The sequence below is a fragment of the Impatiens glandulifera genome, chromosome 7 (assembly GCF_907164915.1).
Source record: "Impatiens glandulifera chromosome 7, dImpGla2.1, whole genome shotgun sequence".
In the NCBI taxonomy this organism is placed as follows: Eukaryota; Viridiplantae; Streptophyta; class Magnoliopsida; order Ericales; family Balsaminaceae; genus Impatiens; species Impatiens glandulifera.
In genome coordinates, this window is record NC_061868.1 from 618,189 (window position 1) to 644,990 (window position 26,802).

The 26,802-nt window shown below is 30.3% G+C and overlaps 3 protein-coding genes across 3 annotated transcripts; 1 reads left to right on the forward strand and 2 right to left on the reverse strand.

Annotated features, from left to right (window-relative positions):
* The first annotated feature begins 1,152 nt into the window (after positions 1-1,152).
* On the forward strand, positions 1,153-3,029 carry LOC124946140 (BTB/POZ and TAZ domain-containing protein 2-like). Its single transcript, XM_047486708.1, has 5 exons — positions 1,153-1,345; positions 1,526-1,665; positions 1,759-2,062; positions 2,151-2,470; positions 2,574-3,029. The coding sequence occupies exons 1-5, from the start codon at positions 1,214-1,216 to the stop codon at positions 2,743-2,745; spliced, it is 1,068 nt and encodes a 355-aa protein (XP_047342664.1). The 5' UTR covers positions 1,153-1,213; the 3' UTR covers positions 2,746-3,029.
* Positions 3,030-7,156: 4,127 nt separating this feature from the next.
* On the reverse strand, positions 7,157-8,697 carry LOC124944801 (BTB/POZ and TAZ domain-containing protein 1-like). The gene is made up of 5 exons (XM_047485143.1): positions 8,563-8,697; positions 8,273-8,415; positions 7,846-8,149; positions 7,433-7,758; positions 7,157-7,298 (listed from the first exon to the last, which is right to left on the reverse strand). Exons 1-5 carry the CDS (start codon positions 8,695-8,697, stop codon positions 7,157-7,159), a joined length of 1,050 nt encoding a protein of 349 aa, XP_047341099.1.
* Positions 8,698-23,284: 14,587 nt separating this feature from the next.
* LOC124945212 (BTB/POZ and TAZ domain-containing protein 2-like) lies at positions 23,285-25,158 on the reverse strand. The gene is made up of 5 exons (XM_047485603.1): positions 25,021-25,158; positions 24,665-24,798; positions 24,253-24,556; positions 23,836-24,158; positions 23,285-23,703 (listed from the first exon to the last, which is right to left on the reverse strand). Exons 1-5 carry the CDS (start codon positions 25,141-25,143, stop codon positions 23,544-23,546), a joined length of 1,044 nt encoding a protein of 347 aa, XP_047341559.1. The 5' UTR covers positions 25,144-25,158; the 3' UTR covers positions 23,285-23,543.
* Positions 25,159-26,802: the final 1,644 nt, after the last annotated feature.

Genomic DNA, 26,802 nt, shown 5'->3' on the forward strand with positions numbered 1-26,802 from the left:
TATTAAATAACACGTTTTTGACTGAAATAATCAAATCACATGAATCTTCTAGAACATTAAATTAAACAAACAATACAAAAAGTCCACTTCAATATATTTGAACAAATCTTCATAATCTTTTTTTAGTTAGATCTAATATTTCTTTTGAAGTTTTTTTTTTTTAAAAGTCAATACATCCTTTATATTATTTTTTTAAAAATAAAAGAAAATTAACATAATATTTTTCATTTCAACTAAATAGTTTTAATAGAAGTATTTCAAATACTTTTTAATATTAACATATTATATTGTTATTATAATTTTTTTAATGAAATAAATATATAAATGACAAATTCCAATAGCCACAGTTAAGTTTCTCATTCAATATGTTATAATTTGACATGGAAACTAATTTTTTAAAGGTTGAGGTAGGTTTAAACATAGAGGGGTCACAAAATGACTTTCAAATAATACCAACCTAACCTATGTATATTATTATTTAATTAAAGAACACCTTATAACTATATATTATGTAAAGTTTAATTTATCCATTCTAGCAAAAATAAAAAAATAAATAATTAGATTCATGAGTTTTAAGATTTTATTTTATTAATTTATTTAATCAAAAAAATTAGATTATATCATAATGCATATATCTTAATATGATTTACAGTTTTTAAAAATTTACTACATAAATTAATTTTATTTTAGGTTTTAAATCTGTATCTAATATTATAGAAATGATTATCGTTCAAACATAACCACAAAAATAATATAAAAACACGAGTATTCATCTTATCATCAAACATACTCGAAACACAACTATTTTAGAGCAACACTCAAAATATAAGTCAAAATTCTTCATCAGCTAACATATAACATAAAATTTAACGTTAATGAATTCAAAAATTCTTAAAATTCAATGAGTTCGCCAATCGTCTTCAACATATCATCGTAATAATAACGTTGAGTTAAAAATTATATTTTTACTGTATAACTTGACTATTTAATCAATTATAATTTCTTAATTTAAATTTGAAAAGTATTCCAAGATTTCAATTTTTTAATGGTTAAAATATATTTAAAAGAAATATAGTTCATAAAGTATCTTGGTCAAGTGCCTCACAGTAACATCGTGCTCTGTATAAATAGTCCCACATCGGTAGATGGAAAGCCATCAAAACAGACTCTATATCTTCTTTCTTCAACAACAATCATCAATCACCGCCAAATTATGACAGGCCACTTGTATCTTTTGGAAGACGATTCCGATCAGCAGTTATCCTCTGAATTCTCCGCCGCCGCCGCAGATATTCATATTGTCACCGCCGGCGGAATCCGCATCCCTGCACACCGCAGCATCCTGGTATTCCACTTTCCACTCTGATTAATCTGAGAAAACTAGATTGCGATTAGAGAATCTTAGCTTCAAATGCGATTTGTTCGATTCTCATTGATTTGAGCCTTTATTTTATGTAATAGATATTGAATATGTTGAAAAAATGAGTTGATTCAGAAGACTTATCATATTGATGATCATTTGCAGGCATCGGCTTCACCTGTGCTTGAAAACATCATAGATCGGCCGAATAAGAAGAATCATAAGAGTTCTGAAAGAACAATTCCGATATTAGGCGTCCCTAGCGAAGCTGTGGCCGTATTCGTTCGATTTCTCTACTCATCCAAGTCGGTTTCTCTCTCTCAATCATAATTATAGCTCAAAATCATCATCACGAATGATTGATTAACAGAGATTTTTCTTCTATATGTTGTTTACAGATGCACAGAAGAAGAGATGGACTTGTACGGATTTCATTTGTTGACTCTGTCTCATGCGTTCGCCGTTCCACAGCTGAAGCAACGATGTGCGAAAGCATTGATTCAACAGCTTAAGATCAGTAACGTGATCGACATGCTTCAGCTCGCTAGACTCTGTGATGCATCCGAACTTTACTTTCGTAGTATGAAACTTGTTTCAACGAAGATAAAGCTTGTGGAGAAAACTGAGGGATGGAAGTTTGTTCAAAAGAATGATCCTTGGTTGGAGCTTGAGATTCTTCAATTCATCGACGATATTGAATCGGTATATATCTAATCAAATCCAATCAAATCAAATACAATCTCTAGTCTTTGATGTAATGAATCTGATGTAATATATCGAATGATAACAGAGGAAGAAAAGAACAAGAAGGCAAAAGGAAGAGAGGAGCTTGTATTTACAGCTGAGTGAAGCAATGGAGTGTTTAGAGCACATCTGCACAGAAGGGTGTACAAACATTGGGCCTTACGACATGGAGCCGGGGAAGAAGAAGAAGGTTCCATGTCAGAAGTTCGCAACGTGTAAAGGTTTAGAACTCTTGTTCAGGCATTTCGCTACTTGTAAAAGGAGAGTTAACAATGGGTGTGATAGATGCAAGCGTATGTGGCAGCTTCTTCGACTACATTCATCCATCTGCGACAATCCTGATCTTTGTAAAGTCCCACTTTGCAGGTATTGAATGATGAATGGTTTAGGGTTTGATTAAATTTGTTGGGTTTTTATCTGAAATGGAATTGAATTGATTTGATTTGGATTTGGATTTGGATTTGGGCAGGCAATTCAAGTTGAAAGGGCAGCAGAAAAGGAAAGGGGAGGATGAAGGAAGATGGAAGGTATTGGTGAGAAAAGTTGCAGTAGCAAAAGCTATGTCTTTTCTCTCTTTTCACAAAAGATTAAGGAATGGTGGCCTAGAGCTAAAACCTTCAAAGAAGGAATCATGTTTATAGACTATAGATTATGATGATGATGATAAATGGTGGGTGTGTAATGTTTCATTCAAGGGCAGCTTGATTTTGTTTTTTTTATTAAGATGGCTTAAGAATGATTTTGGTAGGGGACTCAAATCACTCATTTTGATCTTTCTTTGGGAGAGAAAGAGAAGTGAGAAGATGTAGTCCAAGTTTAGTAATTAAAAAGTTTGTTAGTGCTTGTTGTATTAATTTTGTTCCTTATTAATTATGTTAATGGAATATTTTTTATATTTAAAAGTTTATTTGATAATTATGGTATTGAAAATAATTAAATTAACATGAAATTAATTGCAAAATTATTTTAAAATTAAATTTATTGCTCAATAAATGTATAAATTCTCAATATTTTATGTACAATATCAAATATTTTTAATTATATATATATATATATATTAATTAGGGTATTGGTGTCAATTCAAGCTAGTTTAACTGTTTCAATCTTGACCCAATTAAATAAGAGATTTTTGGGTACCATCTATAATTGGTTAGATTGATTCTTTAAATTCGAACTGAATTCGATTTAACATGACAACCTGATGTAATTAATACAAAATGAAGTTAAATAACAAATTCGTTTACATAAAATTTTATAAAGAAAAATGAGTGAGTAAATAAAAAATTCGAACTCAACTCGATTTAACCAACAAATTCGTTTACATAAAATTTTATAAAGAAAAATGAGTGAGTAAATAGAAAATTCGAACTCAACTCGATTTAACCCAATGAACGTTAACACAAAAATAAAGCTAAATCACAAATTTGTTTATATAAAATATTACAAAGAAAAATGAGTGAAAAACACACGTTTCTACAAAAATAAATAAATTTATAAATGCGGATCTACCTTGTGTTATTTTAGGTCGAACCCGATTTTAACATGTTTATTAATGAGGTTAAACGAGTCGACATGATTTCAACTCAAACTAAAAAATACATGACCTTAACATGTGTTCGATTTGGATAGTATTTTTGTGTCAGATCGGAAATTGAATATTAATCAATAATTGTTTTAAGAAGGATTTCAAAACATTGTTTTAAATGTTAAATTAAACTTACACTAACTAATTGCCTTAACATAATTACTACTAACTTATATATATATATATATATATTTTTTTTTATAAAAAAAAAAAGTTCAACTATTTAGCCAAAGAATAATTGAGTAACCAAATATTTAATATTTTTATTGTAGATTTGATTGTGAATATCAATTTTATAGATATGATTAAATAAGTAAATACATAATCAAATTGAAGAAGAACACTACTTATAATTATCATTTTGACCATAAGTCCAAGCCAAGCCAAAGAAGGCCACACAACACTTGTTGGAAAAAGATATCAAATAATGTGGACGATATTATTACGTACTTGTCCTCTTCCTATAAGAAGCAAGATTAATTTTTGGTACAACTAAAGATATTTTTCATAAAGGTTGAATCAATGGGTTACGTCTCAAATAGTGAAATAGATTTTTATGTATGTTGGCTTATTCAATTATTATAATGGACATTTATTTATTAATAACTAAATAAGTTTTGTCTAAATTAAGAAACTAAAAACATAAGTAATTAGTCTTATCGGATATAAAAACCCTAAAAATCTAGAAGGTGAGCATCATGCAGCATGAATTATAACCATCACAAGAGAATTTGAGCTAATACAAATGCAATACAAATAATTTCATTTTTGAAATTCAAATCATATTGATTTCAATACAAAAGAAAATTATGTACAAATGACTTTACCTATTTTTTTATTTTATTTTTTGGTATAGAAGATGGGAGACGAAAATAACTTTACAAAATTCACTTAGAAAAAATTCACTAAATACTCGAAATCAAAATCGAGTGGGTTTCAAAGAACTTATTGTTTCTTCTCTTGTGATTGACATTCCGACAATTATTTTGGTTAATAGACATTTGTGTTTAGGCGAAACAAACGTCACGTCGACTTAAACGAGGAAAATGATTTTTTCAAAACTCAGTTTTATAAAATCTTACAACCATTAACTTAATGGGGGTGTAATCTTTTAAAACAATATCTTACCAAATGGACTACCCACACATCCATTTAAAAATCTTTTAAAATGAATCTGATAGAGCTAGATATATGTGTATATAATATATGTACACATGGTTGCTATAATAGGAAGTTTGTATGAAAAGTTGGCCCACAAACATATTATTTAATGTGTTAGTTGTACCATTCAAATCAAACATCATGAGGAAGATCAATTCACAACTTAGAAAGTGAAGGGTGAAGAAGAAAGGTAACGGACATGAAGAATCTTGATTCCAATACTTATGATGGGTCATGTGTGTTGGTTGTACTAGGGTAAATGCGGATTAGGGTTTAGGGGCTTTTGGTCGAGTGAGATCTACCCTAAAAAAATGAAAAGAAAAGAGAGCACTTGAGATGTCTAAGCAGAGGTAGACAAAATTATTATGTTAGCTAGAGATCGATCACTCTTCTCTACATAAAAGCATTGTAATTAATGTCTAATTTATACTAAGGAGGAGACTGAAGCACCATAATCATATTAATGGAAGAATATCCCTACATAAAGGTAAATTATATATATTTATTTTAAAAATGATTCATATATTAAAAAAAACACAACCATGCCATGATAGAAATAAAAAATAAAAATTAAACAGTTCAGAATGACAAACATGCACCCAACACAACATATTATCAGCCCAACTAGTTGATTATTGAGTGAATAGATCTAGAAAAGAATGATTGGCAAATCCATAACTTATTTTATTAATTTTTTCGAACGAATCTTAGAAAACGTAGGTGGACGAATAAACGACTGATATACCACTATAATAAAACTGTCTTTTATTTTGATTATTTGGAAATAATTTATATTGACTTCGTTGGGAGGCTCGCGTAATTTGTTACGTCAGCTCCAAAAGGATAAATTGTGTTGAAATCAATAAAGTTACGTTGGAGTTTCTAATTGCATAAAAGGAGTCAAAAGTAATGGGCGCATTGAGACCACTTCTTCGATGATTACGGTATCCCGGCCAAGCGGGCCTAAATTATCAAAGATACACGTCAAAGTCTGAGATTACTAAAGATTCAACGTTTTTTTATAAGTCCAATTATGTACCACAAAATAAATGAGATGATTTCTTTAAAGTTTAGATCTATTAGTGTCCTCAACCCAATAATTATCTAAAAACTCCAATTTCAGCCGATAAATCATAGTCATATTCTATAAGAAACTCCAAATACCAACTAGGTAGGCAATGTGTACCAGCATGGAGTGCCAACTTGATGTCTTATACCCGTAAGTACCCGATAGTCGGATGAGTCTTGGTCAGAAATTAAGAGGGAGAAGGTTACCTAATTGGATCTGATGGGGAGTATACTAAACTTTAAACTTAATTATATTAATATTAAAGAGTAACGATATGGTAGCGAAAGATTTGTAGTGAATGGGAGCGACAAACGTGGAGTGCGGATTAGATTGTTGACAAGGTATATATTTATTTCTATCTTTTATTTTCATTAATAATTTTCTCCCTCTTTTTATTATTTACATTTTTTCTAAATTCTAAACCTAATTATATTAATATTAAAATATATATATATTTGTTTTTTTTTAACTTATAATAACTTTTATCGTAAGTATTTTTTCTCACAAATAATTTTAATAAAAATATTATTTTTTTCCATTCTTCCTCTTTAAATTTATAATTATTTAATTTTTTTAACTTCAAAAATAAAATTGCTAAATTTTTTCAATATTTACAATATAGTATACGCGTAAATAATGTTTTCATTTATGTTTTTAAAATTTCGACATTACTAGTTTTAAATTAGTTATTATTTAATAAAGTTATGTTCCACACTCTAATCGGATAATGAGTATTTATCGGAGAACGACTACCTGACGAATCGGAAATGGTTATAAAAATAGAGATACATGTCGGGATCGGATAATAAAATAAAAAACGAGTTCATACACAGGTATTTTACTACCCAACGAGTAGGATTTGAGGACGAGTACTCAACTACCCGACATGTAGTCAGTTTCAGGTGTATATGTATACAATTTATTTGTCATGATAACATATTTTATCATGAATATGTTATCCATAAGAATCCCAAGGAAGAATAGCATTTTCTATCTAACCGGATATGGAATGAAATCAAACCAATTGTATATATGTTTATATAAACTAAACTAAGAGATGTCTAGTCCCAAATTTTAATCTATTCCATTCCATCTGATATACATTTCAAAATTTAATCTATTCCATTCCATCTAATATACATTCCAAAATTTAATCAATCTATTACATTTTTCATCATCATCATTCCTTCATCTATAGTTGGAAGCTAGGTTTCAGAACTCTGCCTCCATTCCTTGATCACTTCTCTTCTCTTCTCTTGTGTAAAGATGGAGAAAGAAAAGACATGGCTTTAGCTACTGCAACTTTTCTCACCAATACCTTCCATCTTGCTTCATCCCCACCTTTCCCTTCCTGCTGCTGACCTTTCAACTTGAATTGCCTGTTCCAAATTAAACCATATTATTTGCATTAGCTAATCAAATCAAAGCAATGCCAAAACAGTTAGCTGTCCCTTTCTTGCTTGCAATGATACCAAACAAACAAATGTGATCAAAATCAAATCCCAAACAATACCTGCAAAGTGGGACTTTACAAAGATCACTATTTTCACAGATTGAAGAGTGGAGTTGAAGCAGCTGCCACATACGTTTGCATCGGTAACAACCGCTGCTCACTCTCCTCTTGCATGTTGAGAAATGGCGGAACAGGAGCTGCAAGCCTTGGCAGGTTGCGAACTTCTGGCATGGAACCTTTCTCTTCTTCTTCGCCGGAGGCTCTATGTGGTAAGGGCCTATGTTTGTACACCCTTCTGTGCAGATGTGCTCTAAACACTCCATTGCTTCGCTTAGCTGTAAACACAGCCTCTTCTCCTCCCTACGCTTTCTTCTCATTTTCCTCCTCTGTTTTCATCAATATCAGTTATCATCATCAGTATTGGAATTTCATCATATTGTTTAAACCATTCATAGATTGGATTGGATGTTTACCGATTCAATTTCGCCTATGAACTGAAGAATCTCAAGCTCCAGCCAATGATCATTCTCCTGTAGAAACTTCCATCCCTCTGTTTTCTGAACAAACTTTATGTTTTCTGATACAAGTTTCATGCTCCGGAAGTAAAGCTCGGATGCATCACAGAGCCTCGCGAGCTGAAGCATATCTATAGCGTCGTAGATCTTAAGCCGTTGAATCAGTGCTTTCGCACATCGTTGCTTCAGCACCGGAACGGAGAATACATGAGACAGTGTCAAGAGATGAAATCCATACATGTCCATCTCTTCTTCTGTGCATCTGTAATCAAGATAGTAGAAGAGAAATCTCTGTTACTACTACATACATACATACTACTCATCATCAATTCATCCTTGATGATGATTTTAGGCTTTATTTATTATCATTGAGAGAGAAACAGACTTGGAGGAATAGAGAAATCGAACGAAGACGGCGACGGCTTCGGTAGGAACGCCTAATATCTGAATTGTGCTATTATTATCAGAGGTTTGATTCTTATTCGGCCGATGATCTATTATGTTGTCCAGCACAGGAGACGCCGATGCCTGCAAATATAATAATTATCAATTTATGATAAGTCTTCTGAATCATTTCATACTATATCTATATAAAATCGCGTTGAGATTGGACAGAAAAGAAATTGAATATAAAATTCTCAGATTAATATATAGGAGTCGCAAGTGGAATAATACCAGGATGCTGCGGTGGACAGGAATGCGGATTCCGCCGGTGGTGAGAACATGAATAACTTCGTCGGAGTCGGAGTCGGAGTATATCTGCTGCTGCTGCTGATGATGATGATCGGAAGATAATGATTGACCAGTCATCATGTTTTGGCGGTAATGTGATGTAGAGAATCGAAAATAAAGAGAGAAAAAAGAAGAAGAAGGAAGTTGGAGTCTGTTTTGATGGCTCTTCATCTTCTTATATACAAACAAACAAGTAAGCCACTATACCAACAAACTAACTAACAAACAAACAAACTTTTTTTCATTTCATACACCACCACCACCACGCTTACTATCCATGTCTGTACAGCACGCGCTGCTAAAACTCAATTTGTAATAATTATTTGAAAATGTATTCATCTTATGACATTCTCTTAATTAATAAGTACATTCACTTCTAAATTTTTGTATTAACTTTTTAAGGATTGAGTTTTTTTCGTAACATTCATTCATTCATGCTGGCATGTATTCAAATATCTGGCAAATAATATGTATTATTTGAAAGTCAATTATTATAGATACATGATACATCCCTATTTATACAAGTTTTAACCTTTCAACAAAATTAATTATAACGCTGAAGTAATTGGTCGTGGGTAGTGGAAATTGAGAGAGTTTATATTATTAATTTATACAAACCTTAATTTATAACCTTTAAAAAAAAAGTATTAAATTGAATGGGATGCCTGAATTAACGGGTCATGAGAAATGGCAATTGAGAATTATTATTATTATTAATATATTTTCTTGTCAAATAACAAATATTAATTATTAATTATGTAGATGTTATTTGACAATTTCAGTCAAAACAACATACAACACATATTAATTATCATCCATCATGCATGGATCCCTTGATCCAGGAGATATATCATACATATATCTTACATCATTTAGCTAGTCATCATTTAAAAAAATATATATATAAAACAACCAAAAAGTTGAATAATCATACTAAAACATCAAAATTATTAAAGAAAATATAACATAAGCCATAAAAAAATAGCTATACAAATTACTCAAAAACCTACCAAGAATTTATAAAGTCATATCACAAATAATTTATCATATAAAAAACCATTTACACTAAAAAAAATAAAATCCTTTTTATATTTAGAAAGTTAATTATAAGATAAGACGTACACAATTATGATTTTGCTTCAATTCACAGACATACCAGATATAGATATTGAGTAATCTTTATTATTTTAGACACCTAATTTTGACTTTTACCTACCCTATTAGTTAATTAAGACAAAAATTAAATGCATGCAAATGACAACAAGATAGAACTATTTCCACTACATTATTATCTTCAACAATAATCTATATTTTTTTTTATAATTTCTATTTTATTATATAGAATATAATAAAATATTCTATATATTAATATTTAATGAAAATATTAGTTTATATTAATAATAACAACAGTAAGTTGATCTTATTAAATTGAGAATATAAAAATCTGAGATTAAGAGATGATGGTGCTGACAAGGCAGTCCTACGTGGATAAAAAATAGGATAAAATTAAGCAGCCACGTCATCAAGGTCAATCCTCTAAGGCCAGAGCCAGATTGACAACGGCCTTTTTGCCAAGAGAGAAAATGGCCTTTAGAGAAGTGTTCAATATCCTCAGTGCCACGTGTAACTTTATCTAATCCTTTTTCTCAGCTGAACATAAAAAAAAAATCAATTTTTAATTATTTGATAATTTTCGTCACAATAAAATATCATCACTTTTGTTTAATTTATTCATGAAGATCTATTTGGAAGATTCATGATGATGTTTGTAGTTTGAATATAATTTTTTTTACCCACACTTAGAATTATTTAAAATCTGTCATCTAATTATTTGACCAGTTGCTTTTTTAAATAAATAAAATAGGTTTTTGAGTAGTTAAGTTGTCTAGTAAGAATTTATAAATATAATTTTATTTTGGTTAATAAATACTCATAATAACTCTTTTCTAAAATGTTCTTAAAGAGAATTATTATTTGAAAATTAATTAATGTTTTAAACCTCAAACACTAAGCAACAAAATTGCACTTGGCACAAACAATTAGTGTAGGCCTTGTTTGTCCACCACTAAAGGTTAATCAATGATTTATTCTTTAATATGAAAAATATCTTTTCATTCAAAGATATAGAAATTAAAGAGGAGAGGAGACATCACATATGTAATAATTTTGTCAACGTTATTTAATATAATTAATATTTGTTTAAAAACAAATTTGAATATAAAAGTATTAATTAGAGGTATACATATATTTTTTTTCTTAAACTAAAAATTATAAATTGATATTTTAATTCATGATGATGTGATTGACAATTTAACATCTTTTTTTAATTTGAAAAAGGTATTGTATGATATAAATAAAAATAATACAAAACACGAAAATTTATATTGAAATTAAACATGGGAACAATAATGGAAACAAAAATAAGAAAGGTTCATCGATAAACAAACCTAACATAAAATTAATCTTTAAGAAACTTAGAGGTTTTCAAGAAAATCAACGAGTTTACGAACCGCTTTTACCAATTTTTCAAAAAAGATCTCCTTAATCATTATTAATAGCGTTGTGAAATAAACGCATAAGTCGACCGCGATAACTAAACGTCTTACGATTTCTTTTAAGCCAAATAGTCCACCAAAAAATAATCGGGGTGGGAACCCATCCACAATTCGATCGAGCTTGCAGTTTTTATTAAGACATCCCAACAATCGACGATTGACTCGGACATCACTCAGTGTCAATCATATTCCAAAGTAGGCTTCAAATCATAGTCACTCATTTACAATAAAAAAACAAGTGAATGTCATCTTCACCTCTTCACATCACATTTTACTCACCATGATGTACCATTTTTTCATGCATCTATCGTTCGTCAAGATCCCTCCATGCATGACACTCCATCCAAAAACAAGATTTTTGAAAAGAATTTGAATCCCACAACTTCTCCCATATGGGGAAATCACCTCAAATAATGTGTAACAATGGACAACCTTAAAGGAATTCATGTCTTGTCAACGTAAAATATCATGTGAAGAAGAAATCACCATCTTACGCCTCACTAAGCAACATTCTTTTGTGTAAGTTAATTTCACTATCATTTATCATGAAGTCTTCCCCTAAGATCTAGGAGAAGATATTATTAAATCAAAATAAAAAAGTTGAATAACAATTGCAATGTCAAACTTATTTTGTTTCATCTTTATTGATTGTTGCATCCACGTGAACATAAACAACCATATGAAATAATTCATTTTCCCAATGTCTTGTTTTTTGTTTAGGTTTAGAAAATGGAGTTTTGAGAAATTTCTCTATATATTATCATTCATACTGAATTGACTTAACTTTTCTTAACATAAGATTATTTATCATTTTTTAAATTTGTAAAAAAAATAGATCAACACATTCCCTTAACTTTTTCTTCAATTCTAATAATTAGAGATAAAATTCATGCAAAACTAATCCTATAAAAAATTCAATTTTTTTTGAGAAAACGATATAATGTCATTAAATTAAAAGACCCGAAAAGGGTAAAGAATTATAAGAGCTCATGATTCAGGCAGAATAAACTTTTGCCAAAAATGAATGAACCAACAAGATAAAAATAAAAAATAATAATGAGAATGAGAACAAAAATGAATGACACAAATAATGAAGCTTAGAGCTGCTCCTTGAAATCAGAAGTAAGAGTAACTTTCTCATATACAATGCTCTATCTTTGACAAATCAACCAATTTTTTTCACAAGTGGGAATTCGCATCGACGTTAGAATTAGTGAGTTTCTATCAAAGATAATTCCATTTCAAAAAAACTCCACATCATTACGAACACTTGAAAATGCTCTTGCGTTCCTCTCCATTTAAATATAATAAATAATGTTTGCAACAAAATACTTGAAGACATTTGAACTAAAGTCATTACCCTTTGTCTTGATAATTGTCATTTCCTTGATATCAATTCATTCTTTTGGGTAAGGAGACTCGTTGATGTGGAGAACTTACTCCAAAGTAAGGAAGCAATAGGCAGTCCCCAAAGAGATGATCAATAGTCTCATCATTTCCCATACAAAGAATGCAGTTGTGATCCAGGATATTCATATACTTCTTAATTCGATCGCGCGTGTTAAGTCTTTCACGGAACGCCAATCACAAAATGAAGTGGTGTCTAGGAATAACTTTCGTGGACCACACTAAATGGTATCAGAACCACCTCCCCTTTATCACGAATAATATTCCATGCTAATCTCAAGTCAAACATGCCTTCATTTTCAACACTCCAAACTCGAGAATCCTCACTATTATTAAAGAGATAGGAAGACATAGTATTGATGATTCTTGTACCTTCAAAATTAATTTGAGTAAACATTTATAAATTTTTGAAAACGGTCAATTTATATTAAAAATGATAAAATAACGTTTAAATCTAACGATAAAGTATGAAATGAAAATATAAAATAAAAATACAAACATGTTACCCAACAAATTATCGAGCTCGTAGATACTTAAAAAAGGAATAACTTCTCGACCTATCTATCGACTTTCTAGAACGCATATTAGAATGCGTCATAATAATAACATTATGAATGATACGAATCGAGTGACTACGATCATTGAATGTTCGACGATTTCTCTTCAACTAGATAGTCCATTAAAAAATAATTGGGATGATAACTCTATATTAATGTCATATCAACCGCCTCAATTCAAACTTCATAATAACTACCCAAAAACTTGGGCATTACCTAGTAAATTTCAATCATACTCCACAAAATATTTCAAATATTACCCACCTATAATGAAGTTTTTTTCCATAATGTCACAAGAATCTCACGTGATGCCCCTATAGAATCAAGAGGCTCTCAACCACATAACCGTTAATTACATAGAGGAAAGAATGTCAATTTTATTTATAAAGTTGGACGAAGGTGTCAAATTTATTATTAAAGTCATAAAATTCTATATATGTATATAAACTTGACAAAAAATATGTTAATATTATTATTTTTAATAGAATGATTAAAAGACGTTAAAATTTGGCCGACAACCCTGTCATATTCACATATATATATATATATATATATATATATATATATATATATATATATATATATATATATATATATATATATATATATATATATATATATATATATATATATATTAACCCAAATTTATCATTTCAAACATAACTTTATCATAAAAAAAAAATAAAACTAAATAAAAAATTTAACCCTCTTTAAGCTCTTTGATCTTCCATTGTGCACAGCGGTTCTGAAACCAAACGACAACTTGACGTTCTAGTGCAAGCTTCGCCTTTCAATTAGGTTCCAGCTTTTATTCTCCACTTCGAAGCTCTTCTCTAATAGTTTCACTTGTTCCTCTTCTTTTTCCATCCCGCCTAATTCTAATGTCAACTGAAATTTCCTTGTGTACTCCCTCTTTCTTCTTCTTCAACATGAATTAAAATGGTGTTGTAACCTTTTGGAACAAACATCAATCAATTATACAAATACAAATACACATGTGTTGTATTTCCCTCTTACATAATAATAATAATAATTAGATAATGACTATATACAGGCGAAGGAAGATGATGATGAGCGATAAAAAAAAAGAAGAAAGAAGCAAATGAAGGTAGTCAATAGTAGTTCTGAACTGATAGACTTTAAATAAAGGCAACTTGGGTTACACATGTTGGAATTTATGGGTCACTATTATAATAAATAATTGTGCAAATGTCATCTTTTATTTAAGTCAAAATAATGTGATGTAATGTGAAATCAAGTTTATAGGCTTATGAGTGTATTTGTCATGAATATAAAGTGAGGATACATAAGTGAACTTTTTAACTTTATGAAGAAGCTAAATTAAAAATATTTAAACCAAAATAACTAACATTATGTTTATTTTGTAATGCCAATTGATGTACGATCAATTTCCTCTTTGCGTCCACAGAGAAGATTAAAGAATCTTTCAATTATAAATAAAGAGAAGATGAGTACATGTACACTTTCGCTAATCATAGGGCTTGTTCTCTTTGGGTTTTCAAAAAAAAAAAACCAAAATCAATTTTCAAATCAATCACTTCTCAATAATCACACCACTCATTTCATTAACCAAAATACTAAAATACCCTCTATTTTATTTTTTTATTTTATTTATATATATATCAATACCCTTTAAGTCTTTTTACCAAAAATAATCATCACCTCCTCAAAATCATCACCAATCATTATTTATTTTCTCCCTCTAAGTTTTAAAAAAAATCTGAATCCGAAAAAGGCCATAATTTTAATTTCTCACACACATTATTAGAATTTAATTTAGATAAATCTAACAACACACTTGGATTATAGTAAAAATCTCGCCAAATAAAATGAAACCAAAAATTTTCAATCTCATCTACAGTGCCCCAACCAACAGACAATTGCCGGTCTTTAATAACTTTCAAGCTAAAAGAAATTCTTCATCCCTTTATTTCAAATTTGTGTCCGTCAACCTTCATAGATCTCAAATTCATGCTCGACACCAGAAACTTCGAGTAAAGCGGCAGCGACATTGAAATTGTGGTCGTCGATTAAGGCCTTGTTGATGTTGATTCTCATTGGCTTCCGTGTTTTCGATGTCGTCAGATAGAATCCAAATGGAACGGTTGTGGAATTGATTGTGAAAATTCTGAAGTTACAAGGGACAATGAGGATTGTGAGGAGATCTGGTGGCGAGATCGGCGGCGACCGCGGTGGTGATTAAGAGATTATTGAAGTTGGAGAGATTGGGAACGTTGTGAAATTTGGAAGAGAGATGGAAAGTTAAGCAGAGGGATAACATATCATTTACGTTATGTTTGAAATGATAAACTTGGGTTATAAAAAATATATATATATATATAAAATATGTTAATATGACATTGACAAAATTTAAACGGTGCTAAATAATTCTATTAAGAAGAATAAATTTAACATTTTTTGTCAAGTTTATGTACTTAGATAAAGTTTTACCATATTAATAATAAATTTAACATATTCGTCCAACTTTATCAATAAAATTGATGTTCTTTCCATTACCTAGATCGCTTACAATTCATTGATCCATCTTTGAATTTTAGTCTCACTAGCTATGTTTGAAAACTCCAAACTCTGTAGCTAGAGTTGAGTTTGGACAATTATTTTTTTAATTTCTTAAAAATTATATTTTTTAAATATTTTATTGGGATATTAAATTAGATGAAATAATGTTATATAATTATTTATAATTATGTATATATATATTAACAAATTTAATAATATATATGTTCGTTCAACTCCAACTCCATTATAGTTCTAAATGTTTTAAAACAGTGTCAATATATATACCACAACCAAAAGGTTCTAATAATGACTTAATGACGTCTTTCATCACACCATCATTGTATCCATAAACGTTCTAAACAATCATCTTTACAATCATTGATGAAATTTAATCGGAATAACTTTTCTTAGTTTCAAGACACACTTTCTCTCTTACATATAACCATGATAAATCATTTAGCTTTTTCAATTTATAGCATTAGTAGTTGTTCGATGAAGAAGGGCTAGGATGGAAAATATACGAAAGGGTGGGATCTCGCGCACTTAGGCCACACTTTACTCTCTAATTCAATAACTCTCTTAGATTCAAGGGGGGTTTTGTTTTCATTCACCGTCATATTATGTGTCGAAAATTCTATTAAGATATTTTCTTTGACATCATAATTTGGCTTAAAATTCACCGATTCCTCATTAGACATAGTGAATGAAGACTGTCAATTCATTATTTTTAATTTCAGGATAAATGTTCTAATAAGGGTGGCTTGAATTATGTCTTTGACATGTGATCAACATCTTTTTTCTACCTCAACTTTTGATACTCCACTACTTGCCCGCACTTTACTTTTTCAACATCTAGGGAGGGGGCATCGCATCCCGGGGGTTGTGAAGACAAATACTCAATCTCTGTCTCACGAAAACTTATTGACTAATTTAATCTCTCCTCAGCCTGCACGACATCCCTCATGTGCTTATCAAATATCTCTGAATTTATCATCTCAATAATTAGCCTTTCAACATCTGTAAGGCAAGCCATACAAATCCGATCAACGTAAAATGGGGTTATCTCTAACTCTTTCGTTTGCCTAAACAAAGTTGACGACTCCAACACATGTGGATTCGACGTGTTTATTCCTGATAAAAACACAACAATTGGACGTTCAAGTCATACCATCGCCTTATACATATGTGTTCCATTATCAACATAGATGGATTTCGAATAACGAATATGTGAATCGGAGTGATGCACCCTCATTCCAACCCAATCGGTCTCGTGCAATAACTAAGTGTTCTCATGAGTTCAATAAATCCCCAAGATCATTACCGGTCCGACTAAGAAGATCACGATTACACATATTTGTTGAATTCCAAATAATCAAATACATGTGCACTCCCTATCTACGTGGGGTCAAATGATGTGTTTGGGCACAATAACTTGTGGATTCTCAATATTGACCGATCGACCATTAATGTGTCATTGGATTCCTTTATCGACTAACGATCTAATACACTTATCGATTGACATAATAAATATTGTTTTAAATTCGTTCTATAAAGTAACATATCTTTCTCGAGAATTGAAGTCATACCAAAAGATGCCCCGATTAGGTTCGAGCCCGAGACGCCCTTAATTACAATTCGACATTTGAAGAGTCCAATTGGATCAAGTCTACCTCAATCGATCTTTGTTTTCCGTTTTTTATTTTCGAGATAGTTACAGCTCAGAGACGTAAGATTCAAAAGATTTGGGACTGATATTAATTGCCTTCGTCTGGTTTAGTCTAGTCTACCTAAATAGCTTCCGACGTCGAACCAATTCCTGTTTTACCCATCTTTCAAACAATTTTTCCCAAACTACCCACATTTTCATTCACATTCCCAAACTACCCACCTTTCTATCTCTAAATCATTAATCAACCTTTTAATTACACATCTTTCACATTAAATTCACTAATTACTTTATTTTATAAATACAAATATATATAATTAAAATTAATAATATATATTAAATAAAATATATTATATAAATATTAAAATAACACATATATTTTATTTTTACTTAATTTTATAAATATAATATATAATTAAAAATAAGCATTATAAATTAAATAATACAAATAAATATTATAAACTAAAACAAAAATCATTACTTACACCTTTAATATTATATATTAAAATAAAATATATTATATTATATTATATAAATATTAAAATAACACATATATTACATTAAATATTAAAATAACACATATATTTTATTTCTACTTAATTTTATAAATATAATATATATAATTAAAACTAAACCTACTAAATTAAATATCAAAATAAATATTATAAACTAAAATTAAATAAATAACGTAAACCTTAAATAAAATAAAATAAAATAAAATAAAATAAAATAAAATAAAATAAAATAAACTAAACCTTAAAATAAATTACCTAAATCTTAAAATATTTATAAAAGTATTAATTTAAAAAACCTTAAAATTACAATAAATTACAATAAACTTTAAATACATGTTATTTTAATATTTAGGTAATATATGTATTATTTATTATTTATATAATATAATATATTTTATTTTATTTTAATAAATAATATAATATTAAAATTTTATGTAATGTAATTTATTTTAGTATATAATATTTTATTTTAGTTTATAATATTTATTTGAATTATATTTATAATGATTAATTTTAATTATATATATTAAAATATATATATATATATATATATTTGTATTTATAAAATAAAATAATTAGTGAATTTAATATGAAAGATGGGTAATTAAAAAGTGGATTAATGATTTAGAGAGAGGAAGGTGGGTAGTTTGGGAATGTGAATAAAAATGTGGGTAGTTTGGGAAAAATTGTTTAAAAGATGGGTATGACAGGAATTGGTTCGTTGCTGTAAAAATCTGAGCTCTGACCGCACGAGGAACTGTTGCACCACTCTTTGAGTGAATTAGTTAAATCTGTCATATAATTTGACCATTTTTTTTAAATAAATAAAATAGATATTTGAGTAAGTAAGCTGTCCTGTCTAGTAGGAATTTATAATTTAATATTTAAGTATAATTTTTATTTTGTTTAATAAATACTCTATTTTATGCCTTGTTTGGATTGGGGTTATTTGAATAAACTGGAGAGAGAGAAAAATAATGATGGTTGATGATTTTGAGAAAATGATGATTATTTTTGGTAAAAAAACTTAAAGGGTATTGATATATATAAATAAAAAAAATAATAATTTAAAATAAAGGGTATTTTAGTATTTTAAAATAGAGGGTATTTAAAATAATAATTTAATGAAATGAGTGATGTGATTTGTGAAAAATGATTGATTAGAAAACTGATTTGGTTAAGATTAAATAAAAAAAAACCTTACCAGAACAAGGCCTTAAAGCCTAGTTAATTAAAAATGCAACAATAGCGTATCAACAATAACAACCTATTGAAAGAGATAAACTATTTTTTTTAAATTTTGTTTGAATGTTCTTAGAGGAAGAGATGGTCTCCTAATAAAGATAATAAAATTTTTAAAAATTTAAATGTTTTAAATATAAAGAATTATTATTTGAAAATTAATTATGTTTTAAGCCTCAAACACTAACCAACAAATTTACAATTGGCACAACAAATTTAGACACCAATTGCCTTGTTTGTCCACCTCTAGAGGTTAGGCAATGATTTATTCATTAATATAAAAAATAACTCTTGATTCAAAAATACAAAGAGGAAAGGAGAGGAGATATCACATAAGTAATAATATTGTCCACATTATTTAATATTTCTTAAAAGAAATTATTTGAAATTAAAAGTATTATATATTTTTATATATATATTCGGGATCCCTAGAAAATGCTTCTTTTATGCCTCGGGTATTAGCCGTTCCCTATCGGTTGACTACAGCTATGATTCCCTTCGGCTTGTACTCCGTTTTGATATCCGAAAGCATCTACCTACTTTCGAAACAAAAATAGGGTTATTGGAGTCTCAACACATTCAGAATAATAACTTGCTGATATGGCTATTATATTCCTCGAACAACGCTTATCGCAAAGTTCCTCTGAAAGGCCTATTTTTTTTATAATAAATCCATCATAGTTCAAGCAAGCAAGGGATTGCGTGAAAGTCGTATAGTTGCATACCTCTGAGGGTCGGAAACACGCGCTGCGTCTTCTTCTCGGCATCAACAAACTCCTGGTCTGAGAATCATCATCATCTGACGCCCAAAATTCCCATGTCTTTCTGAACCAAGCCAACCAACGATTGAAGACAACTCTTTTCATTTTCTAGTTTCGAGAAAATAGTCAAAAAATGAACCATGCTTTGGCACCTGGTGGAACCGCTACGGGTGCAATAAATATATATATATATATAAATATATATATATATATATAAAATGAATTTGGATTATTTGAATAACCAAAAAAATATCATATCACTTTTTTTTATCATTCTTTATTTACCTCACTTAATTTATTAACTAAAATATTAAAGTATTCTTTATTTTAAATTATTAATTTTATTTTATCATTACATATTAGTATCATTTAAGTTTACCAAAAAAATTCTTACATTTTCAAAATCATTCCCAATCATTATATTTTTAAATAACCTAGATTCATAAAATACTATTTTTTTTTTCTTAAACTAAAAATTATTTTAATATTTTTATTGATAATATGATTGACAAAAAAATAATTTATAATTTATTTTAATTAAAGATATAATTATAAAACTAATATATAAACTCTAATAAGATTAAAAAAATTAATAAAAATTATTGAATAACAATTGCAATGAAACTTAATTTTTTTCATCATCCTTAACAAAAATGAATAATTGCTCGATTTACTTCATCGACTTTTTAGAATGATTACCAGAAAACGTCATAATAATATCATTATAGATGATATGTATCGAACGATTACGATCATTATAAATTTTACGATTTCTCTCAAACTAGACATTCCATCAGAAAATAATGGGATGGTAGTACAAATATATATTTATGTCATACCAATCGTCTCAATCCAAACTTCACAACAACTACTCAAAATGATGACATTACCTAGTGAATCTCAATCATACTCTACAAAAAAAATTATAAATACTAGCCACCCATTATTCAATTTTTTTTCTATAATTTCACAAAAATCTAATGAGACGTCCCTATAAAATCTTGTGGCTCCCAACCACACAACTATCAATTACATAAATCTCTTATAATCCACTGATTCATCTTTCAAATTTTAGTCTTACTAAAATAATATATGTCATAATCAAGACTTCTCGATAGTGACTTAGTGATGACTCTCTTCACACCATCATTGATTTCATAAACGTTCCAAACAATCATCTTTTCAATCAATGACGAATCTAGTTGGAATAACCTTTTTCTCGACTTCGAGACACGTTTTTCCTCTTGTATAAAACTCTACGGAGCTGGGTAAATCATTTAGCTTTTTCAACTAACAATGTTGGTAGTTGTTCGATGAAGAAGAGATTGAGTGGAAAGTATATACGAAAGGGGTGGGATCTCACGCACATTAGGTCACACTTTAGTTTTTAATTCAAGGATCTCATTCAAGGGGTATTTGTTTTCATTCAACATTACTATGTGTCGAGAATTTCATTAAGATATTCTCATTGACATGGTAATATGGCCTTGAATCCACCGATTCCTCATGGGACACATCGTGAATGAAAAATAGTAATTCATTATTTTTAATTTCAGAATAAATGGTCTAATATGGGTGACTTGAATTATGTAATAAGATGGGGTTGATGACCTCAACTTTTGATAATCCACCACTTGTTCGCACTCCCCTTTTTCGACATCTAGGGTGGCATCACAACCCGAGGGTTGTGAAGACGAATACTCAATCTCATCCTCACAAAAACTTGTTGGCTCATTTAATCCCACCTCAGTCTATATAACATCCATCATACCCTTATCAAATCTCTCTAAATTTGTCATCTCAACAACTAGCATTTCAACGTTCGCAAGGCTAGCCATACAAATCCGATCATCATAAAATGGGGTTATTACTAACTCTCTTGTTTGCCAATATGAAGTCGATGACTCCAACATATGTGGATTCGATGTGTTTATTCCTAATGAAGAAGATATGATAATAAGATGTCCAGGTCATACCATCACCTTATAGATTTTTGTTCCGTTATCAACTCAGATGGATTTCAATTAATAAATATGTGAATCAGAGTGATGCACCCTCATTCCAACCCAATTGGTCTTCTATATTAACTGTGTGTTCTTATCGAGCTCAATAAATCCTCTAAATTCATTACCGGCCCGACTAAGAAGATCATGATTCCACATATTTGTTGCATTCCAAACAATTGAATCCATGTATACTTCCTATCTACATAGGGTCTTATGATGTGTTCGGGCGCAACAGCTTGTGGATTCTCAATATGAATCGACCGACCATCAACGAGTTGTCGATTCTTTCCTCGATTAACGGTCTTATATATTTATCAATTGACATGATAAATGTTGTTTTAAATTCGTTCCATATAGCAACATATCTTTCTCGATAATTGAAGTCATACCAAAAGATGCTCTAATTAGGTTCAATCCCAAGACTCCCTTAGTTTCCATGCCAACGTCTAAATAGTCCGGCATAATAGCTTTAAATGAATCAAGTCTACCTCAATCGATCTTCTTTTCCGTTTATTATTTCTAAGATAGCTACAAATTTGGGACACGCATCCAACGTTTGAATTCAAAAGATTTGAGTCCAACATAAACTGCCTTCGTCCAGTCTACTCAAATAGTCCGCCTCTCGATGCCTACCACTACTGTAAAGGTCTGAGCTTCAACCACACGAAATTCCGGTTGCACCACTCTGGGTTGAGTTTATTGCATAATTTGTTTGCCAACTGGTGACCTCTCCCTCCTTTAGTTGTGTAAACATAGTCTAGTTGAGAACCGACCTCTTTCTGTGGTCCTTCTTCTACCACTAATAGCATTCATAGTACAATACATAGACTCCCTGGACCCTGGCACATGAGGCTCCCTTAGGGGTGTTGAGAAAGTCGACTGAAGACTGATGGTCGGTGTCACCCTTCGACTCTCCCGTCCTTCTCATGATGTTCTGCATTGCGTTACCCCTAAAAATCACTCGAGGTTGTCTATCCACCAATCAAACTGCACAACCCCGATTGCTCACCAAAACCAGACTTCTTCAGAACAATATGCGCATCAGAGATAGGCCTGCAATAACTATTTTGAGGGTGTGAGATTACACATCGCATCTCTCTTATCTCTTTGTGCAAATCTATTAATTTTAAAATAAATCTACAAAAATAAACAATAGAAAAATCCAATCCAAAAGAAGACAAAAAAAAATATTAATTCGCCATAAGTTACTCAAGAAGACAAACCAAACATAAACTAAATCTTGAAAAAGGAGCTCAATATCATATTAACCTTGTTGAAATAGATCTCCTAATTATTTTGAGTCAATTTAACCAACATAACAAAGAATGTAGAACCATTTCTTATCAAGACACAAAACATACACACTTTGATCTTCTTGCATGTTTCATTTCTAACTTTAGAAAATAATGAAATGCTTAAAAGAAGAGAAAAATATGGTCAATTAAAATATTGAAAGTAGAGATTCTATTAATTTAATAAGAATTCAAATAATACTGATACTAGTAACAAACCTATTGCTACAATATCTCCTCTCAAAAGAGTGGGATATTGAATCCCCTAACAAAAAGATTCAAAACCATCTTAATAAAAACAGAATTAAGACAGCTTTGAAACAACAAATTTACATTTTTCATCATCATCATCATTCCTTTATCTATAGTTGGAAGCTAGGTTTTAGCACTCGGCCTCCATTCCATGATCTCTTCTTCTCTTCTGTTGTGTAAAGATCGAGAGAGAAGACATGGCTTTCGCTACTGCAACTTTTCTCACCAACACCTTCCATCTTGCTTCATCCCCACCTTTCCCTTTCTGCTCACCTTTCAACTTGAATTGCCTGTCCAAATTAAACCATTTGCATTAGCAAATCAAATCAAACCAATGCCAATATATACAGTTAGCTGTCCCTTTCTTGCTGGCAAAGATACCAAACAAACAAATATGATCAAAATCAAATCCCCAACAATACCTGCAAAGTGGGACTTTACAAAGATCAGGATTATCACATATAGAAGAGTGGAGTTGAAGCAGCTGCCACATTCGCTTGCATCGGTAACAAACGCTGCTCACTCTTCTCTTGCATGTTGAGAAATGGCGGAACAGGAGCTGCAAGCCTTGGCAGGTTGCGAACTTCTGACATGGAACCTTCTTCTTCTTCCCCGGCGGCTCTGTGTCGTAAGGGCCTATGTTTGTACACCCTTCTGTGCAGATGTGCTCTAAACACTCCATTGCTTCGCTTAGCTGTAAACACAGCCTCTTCTCCTCCCTACGCTTTCTTCTCATTTTCCTCCTCTGTTTTCATCAATATCAGTTATCATCATCAGTATTGGAATTTCATCAAAATTGTTTAGATCAGAGATTGGATTGGATTGGATTGGATGTTTACCGATTCAATTTCGTCTATGAACTGGAGAATCTCAAGCTCCAGGCAAGGATCATTCTCCTGGAGAAACTTCCATCCCTCTGTTTTCTGAACAAACTTTATGTTTGCTGATACAAGTTTCATGCTGCGGAAGTAAAGCTCGGATGCATCACAGAGCCTCGCCAGCTGAAGCATATCGATCGCGTCGTTGATCTTGAGCCGTCGAATCAGTGCTTTAGCACATCGTTGCTTCAGAACCGGAACGGAGAACACATGAGACAGTGTCAAGAGATGAAATCCATACATGTCCATCTCTTCTTCTGTGCATCTGTAAACAGAATTAGAAGAAAAATCTCTGTTAATACATAGTACTCATCATCAATTCATCCGTGATGATGATTTTAGGGTTTACTTATTATCATTGAGAGAAACTAACCTGGACGAATAGAGAAATCGAAGGAAGACGGCGACGGCTTCGGTAGGAACGCCTAATATCTGAATTGTGCTATTATCAGAGCTCTTATTCGGCCGATGATCTATTATGTTGTCCAGCACAGGAGACGCCGATGCCTGCAAATAATTATCATATCATAATTTAAATGTCAATCAAAGAACTGAAGAAGTCTTCTGAATCAATTCAATTTCTCAACTGTTCCGATATATCTACTGCCTGCATAAGAAAAAGCTCATATCGAACAAATCGGCTTTTGTTTTGAGATTCAGATTGAACAGAAAAGAAATTGAATCTAAAATTCTCAGATTAATAAATAGGAGTCGCAAGTGGAATAATACCAGGATGCTGCGGTGGACAGGAATGCGGATTCCTCCGGTGGTGAGAACATGAATAACTTCGTCGGAGTCGGAGTATATCTGCTGCTGATGATGATCGGAAGATGATGATGATTGGCCAGTCATGTTTTGGCGGTAATGCGATGATGATGATGATGATTGTTGCATGAAGAAGAGTAGTTAGTTAAAATCCAGAAGAGAGAGAAGATGGAGTCTGTTTTGATGGCTTTTATCTTCTTCTTCTTCTTATGTGGGGACTATTTATATACAAACAAATCCACAAGTGGCACTATACTAACAAACAAACAAACAAACTTAATAATATTATGCATATCATACACCACCACGCTTAACAATCCATGTCTGCACACCACGCGGCGCTAAAACTGTAGTTGTAATAAAATAGTAGCTCATCAACAATTATTTGAAAAACTATTATTTTATGACAATTCATGTTAATTAATAATTACATTCACTACTAAATTTTTGTATTAGAATGAATGTAGTTAGTTACTTTTAAGGATTGAGTTTTTCAATTTAATTAGTAACATTCACGCTGGCATGTATTCAAATACATGGCAAACCATATGAATATATTATTTGAAAGTCAATTATAATTATTATATATAGATACACAAAGTTTTAACTTTTCAACATAATTATTAAACTCTGTGAATAGAGTTCGATGGCTGAAATAATCGGTCGTGGGTAGAGGAAATTGAGAGAGTTTATATTACTATTAATTTATACAAACCTTAATAGTTAACCTTTCAAAAAGAAAAAAGAAAAGTATTTAATTGAATGGGACGGCGCGCTGAATTAATTAATGGGTCATGAGAAATGGCAATTGAGAATTATAATTATTAATAATATATTTTTCTTGTCAAATAACAAATATTAATTATTAATTATGTAGATGATATTTGACAATTTCAGTCAAAACAACATGTAATTTTGATTACAGTTGGATGAAAACAACACATATTATTATCCATCATGCATGGATCCCCTAATCCAGGAGATACATATCTTACATCATTTAGCTAGTCATCATTTTTTTTTAAATATATAAAACAACCAAAAAGTTCAATAATCATAATAAAACATTAAAGAAAATATAACATAACCCATCAAAAATTAGTTATACAAATTACTCCAAAAGCTACCAAGAAATAAATTCATATCACAAATAAAATAAAATTCATTTACTAAAAAAACTCATTTTTTATATTTTAAAAGTTAATAATAAAACCTACACAATTAAATTTTCGCTTCAATTTAAAAACATTTTAATTAAAATCTAATTTCACTCGTAACAAAAATGTCAATACTTTCATTCTTAATGAAAATTAATAATATTTTAATGAAAATATTAGTTTATATTAATAATAACAGTAAGTTGATCTTATTAAATTGAGAATATAAAAATCTGAGATTAAGAGATGATGGTGCTGACAAGGCAGTCCTAAGTGGATAGAAGATAGGATAAAACAGCCACGTCATCAAGGTTAAGTTTCCTTAAGGCCAGAGCCAGATTGACAACGGCCTTTTTGCCAAGATAGAAAATGGCCTTTTAGAGAAGTGCCACGTGTAACTCAATCTAATCCCTTTCTGAGCTGTACAGGGCCCACATGTGTTTGTTTACATAAAAGAAATCAATTTTTAATTATTTTATCATTTTTGTCACAATAAAATATCATCGCTTTTGTTTATTTTATTCATAAATATAATTTGTTTGGTAGATTCAAGACAAATATATAACTTTGTTTGTGGTTGGAATTTAGT